The 4,353-nt window shown below is 44.7% G+C and overlaps 1 protein-coding gene across 1 annotated transcript; it reads left to right on the top strand.

The window, feature by feature from the left end:
• Positions 1-462: 462 nt before the first annotated feature.
• On the top strand, positions 463-2,598 carry LOC124646590. Its single transcript, XM_047186693.1, has 4 exons — positions 463-632; positions 978-1,040; positions 1,141-2,066; positions 2,229-2,598. The coding sequence occupies exons 2-4, from the start codon at positions 998-1,000 to the stop codon at positions 2,322-2,324; spliced, it is 1,065 nt and encodes a 354-aa protein (XP_047042649.1). The 5' UTR covers positions 463-632; positions 978-997; the 3' UTR covers positions 2,325-2,598.
• The last annotated feature ends 1,755 nt before the right edge of the window (positions 2,599-4,353 follow it).

Here is a 4,353-nt window from a genome sequence, read left to right as displayed (position 1 = left end):
AGAAGGAGAAGAAAGGTGACGTGGAGACGTAGTTGTTAGAATTGGTCTACAAGGGCCTAGTTCCTTGCCGTAGTTGTAAGGCCCATGAAGCTACAACAGGACTGAAAAAACCAGAAAAAACCGGGACTGATGGTTTTGGGCCGGACTGAGTGGGGAACGAAAATGGACTGAAAGGGACTGAACGTCGGAAATCTGACTGAACGTGGAATGAATTGGGCTGGGGGAAATCTGACTTGAACCCAATTGTATTTTCAGCTAGCTGATAATTAGACACTCCCAAAAAGAATTAGAGATGGGGCTTGTACGTTCTATTATTTTTCTTTTTTTGTTTTGGATGTGTACGTTCTATTCTTCCTATTGTGCGGAACGTTGAGCTAATAATAGAGACGTGACATTACAATCGTCAATCCCGGGCTAATTATAGGCGATTGATTCTAAACGTTTGCCTTCCTTCCTTCTCCGTCCGTTCCCCCAAAGCAAAGAAGCAGTCTCTCGATCTATTCCCTCAGCCAGCGCCGGCGAAACATCTTCCGCCCCCGTCGCCATCTCGGAAGAGAAGGGCATCTTCTTCCTTTTACTCGTACCGAACCTGCGCGGAGCGGGCATCCATCCGGTCCCGATCCCTTTTCTTGGTAAGGAGCTCCCTGTTCGTTTTGCTTTCTCTGTGCTGTCAACAATCGAATTAAAAAGTAGATCTTTCTTGTTCAAAGATCGATCCCAGTAGACGCCATCCCATCCCCATGCTCAGCATTTTGCAATGCGACACCATTTGATAAGCTTTTATTCAGAAATTGTTTTATTACGGTAATAATACCATTGAGGTTGCTAAACATGGTCGTATGATCTGACGGGGCGGGCGGGAGCGGAGCCAGGGCCTTCAGATCAGAAGACCAAATGGATCTTAGGATTTTAAATTTCCCTCGTTGTTCGTTCATCCTGGGTCCTGCCTGACTATGTTGCTTCACATGTATCTGTAGGTGTTTGGTCTCGGGGAGAAATGGACCCTCCGGCAGCAGATCCTGGACCAGCCAAGGCTGAAGGTCCGCAATCAGAATTACCAACGTTGTTTGTGAAATTTTTAAGTTTCCAGTGGTGGTTCCCGAGTCCTGACTATATTGCCTGACATGCGTTTGTTTGCAGCTGTTGGACCTCAGGGGGAAATGGATCTTCCGGTCGCCGATCCTGGACCGGTGAGGAATGAAACTGAGCTTGTCCAGTGTCCGTACTGCGATTCCGAAGCTATGCACAAGCTAGCGCAGTTCTTGCTCCCTGGCCTGGCCGCGGTCTGCGTCGACAGCACAACGGGTGATCTGTTCAGGAGTCCCTCTGCTGTTGCTGTTGACCTCAGGAAGGAAATGGTGGACCACATCACACAGAAGAGCGAGACCTTCATAGCCGATGCTCTCATCGAATCGGAAGCAAACCAAAACCCCGAGAATGAAATGCCAGATGACCCTTATGAGATCGTGTCCATCTTCATGGACGATTTCAGTAGCACGAAAAGGAACATCATTGGACATGTCTCTGGGTGGTTGTTGAGCGACAGCCGGGACGACAAGATCGATGACTTTGTGCAAGAGATGGAGATGACCAAGTTCTGGCCACTAGAAAGAAGAGAAGCTATCGCCGAGGTCCTCCTCAAGAATGTGGACTTGAAAACCAAGTTCCACTGCCCTGAGAAATACGAAAATGAAGAACGCCTTGCTGATCACAAGGCACAGTGTAGCTTCAGGCCCGTCATTTGCCCAAACGAGGGATGCCGCGCAAAGGTTTCGGTCCGTTGCATGCAGGATCATGATGCGGCTTGCCTGTTCAAGATCATCCAGTGCGAGCAGAACTGCGAGAAACGCCTCCTGAGGCGTGATATGGACAGGCACTGCGTTACTGTCTGCGCCATGAGGCCCATGAAGTGCCCTTTTGGCTGTGATTCTTCCTTCCCTGAAACTAATCTTGGGGAGCACTGTTCAGAGAGTCTCCAGCTACACCTGCTAAAGGTCCTTCAGGCGATTCACAAGAAAGGTTTTACAGCCGATGAGCTCAAAGACCGTGCTCTACAGCTGGAGAAGGTTAGGCTTTTCATCTTGCAGTTTATAAGGTGTAGCATATCGTTTTTCTTACTGCCCTCTTATTCACGTTTACAATATCGCCATTGTTCTATTTTGAGAAACCAAATACATAATCTGATGAACAGATGTAGTTACTAAAACTGATCTCCACACTTTCTGCAGTCTGATGATCATGGTAAACTGGCTAAAGCTCGGGACTCGAGATCTCTTACTACTATTGTGAAGGATCTTGAAGCAAAGATGAAATCATCAAGTTAGCTTGAAGGATCTTTTATATACAAGAAAAGCGGCCTGGATATTGGCATGGTTTAGTTGCAGGGTTGATTCCACACAAAGTATATAGAGAAGAGATATAAAGTTCCGTATTATTTTCCTATCACAGCTTTTTTTTCCTCACCATTTTGCTCACAATCAATTCAGTTATTTTTCTTCATTTGTTTTTATCTAGAGGGAAATCAATTCAGTTATTTTTCTTTATTTGTTTTTATCTAGAGGGAAATCAATTCAGTTTTTGAGATGTAAAGTTTGCTTTTGTTGATGTATCGTCACAATTTTTTGGTTCTATGAAACAAGAAACTACAATTCGAAGGCAAAGATCATGCTGACCATTGCTTAAGTCTCACCCTGCTGGCAAATTCTGCCGCACATTAGATCTTCTGCGTAATTGCACGCACGATTTGTAGTTGCTATTTCTCGGCCATCCAGGAGTATGGTGCCACCCATGTACACTTGAAGACCCAGGCTGCAATGTTGGAGTCTAACATACAATCTAAGAGCTAAATGTGTAGCCAGGACAACACTGGAACAAATATTGATCTCTTGAAACAAATCCTACACAAAACTGAACCGCTTCACCAACTATAGCCACAAACGAAATCATTTGATGGTATTGCAACTTGTGTATAATTAGGAATGAACAGATTTAGGATGGTTGAACTACATAGAAAACTCGAGCCTACACCTACACCTGCTTAAGGTCATTCACAAGAAAGGTTTTGCAGCTGATGAGCTCAAGGACCGTGCTCTACAGCTGGAGAAGGTAACGCTCTTGATCCTGCAGTTCAATTATAAGCTGTAGTCATTTTACTGCCCTCTTAATGGGGCTTAGAATATGATCTGCATAGTCTGCCCAGTTCAATTATAAGGTGTAGCCAGTTTAGCATCTGTTTAGCTTCTCTGGAGCATCCAACCTTCTCTTAGGTTCTATCCCTCCTTGCGAGGTTCACTCATACTACATGATAGTAATCTTACTGGGAGCATTGAGGAAACTTTTAAAGGATGCACAAATCTCACTGAGCTGGACTTGCTAGGTAACCATCTGTTGGGTATCCTTCTCATGTGGGCTGTGAGGAGGTGGCCTATTGAAGCCTTTCAAGCGGCCCAAACAGGTGCACGAGACCACTAACCCTTAGGGTTATGATCAAGAGTTATTTTAGACATTGCACATGAGGGAAGGAGGATGTTAAGCCTCCCATCCATCCACCACTAGGTGGAGGACGAAAATCCAGGATAGCCTCCATTGGAGAAGAAAATCTAGAGAGAAGGAAAAAAAGAGAAAATTGAAGGAAGAAGCTAAATCAAGCGCAGGGTCTTGCCCACAAGGTTGTGAAAAGCATATCTACATCCCTTTCTCCTTCAAGTTGTTGTTCCACCATCTTTGGTGAGATTGCTCCAATCGCTAGCTCTTTTACCCCAAATCTTGTATTGGCATTCAAGATTTGCTTGCATCTTGATGTGTGAGATCCTCTAGTGATCTCTAGAGAACAACTTGTTGTATCATCATTTGATTATAGTGGAAGAAGATTTGGGTGGCTTTGGCCTTGGATTTTCCTCTCAAGTTGAGAGGTTTTCCACGTAAAAAGGTTTTGGTGTCTCTGCATGCTGATTTTCTACTGTTGCAGTTGTTCTGAGAATCTCTCTCCAGACCTAAGACACCTCTATGGTTAGGTGAGAAGGTTCTCTCCCTACCCAAGACATCTCTATGGCTAGGAGAGAGCCACAAGATGTCTAGTTTCCTCCATATATGTTTAATGCATATGTTTCCTTCCGACAAGAGCAACGATCCGCGAGTTAGTAAAAGGTGGTGCTCAAGTTTACATTAATTCCGCTGCATATTTTCATACCGCGATTAAGAGTGTGCTAATCTCCAATTAAGGGTTAACCGGTCTCCTGACCCCCAACAGAGTGGTATTATATCTCAAGGTTGATGATCGCAATTACTTTGGAATAAGGCGCCACCACAAGTGGCATGATAAAACTTGATTCTTCCAATTACTCATTATGGAAG

This window comes from Lolium rigidum, chromosome 4, assembly GCF_022539505.1.
Source record: "Lolium rigidum isolate FL_2022 chromosome 4, APGP_CSIRO_Lrig_0.1, whole genome shotgun sequence".
Lineage (NCBI taxonomy): Eukaryota > Viridiplantae > Streptophyta > Magnoliopsida > Poales > Poaceae > Lolium > Lolium rigidum.
Note: the sequence above shows the minus strand (reverse complement) of the source record. Positions and strands in the feature narration are given on the sequence as shown.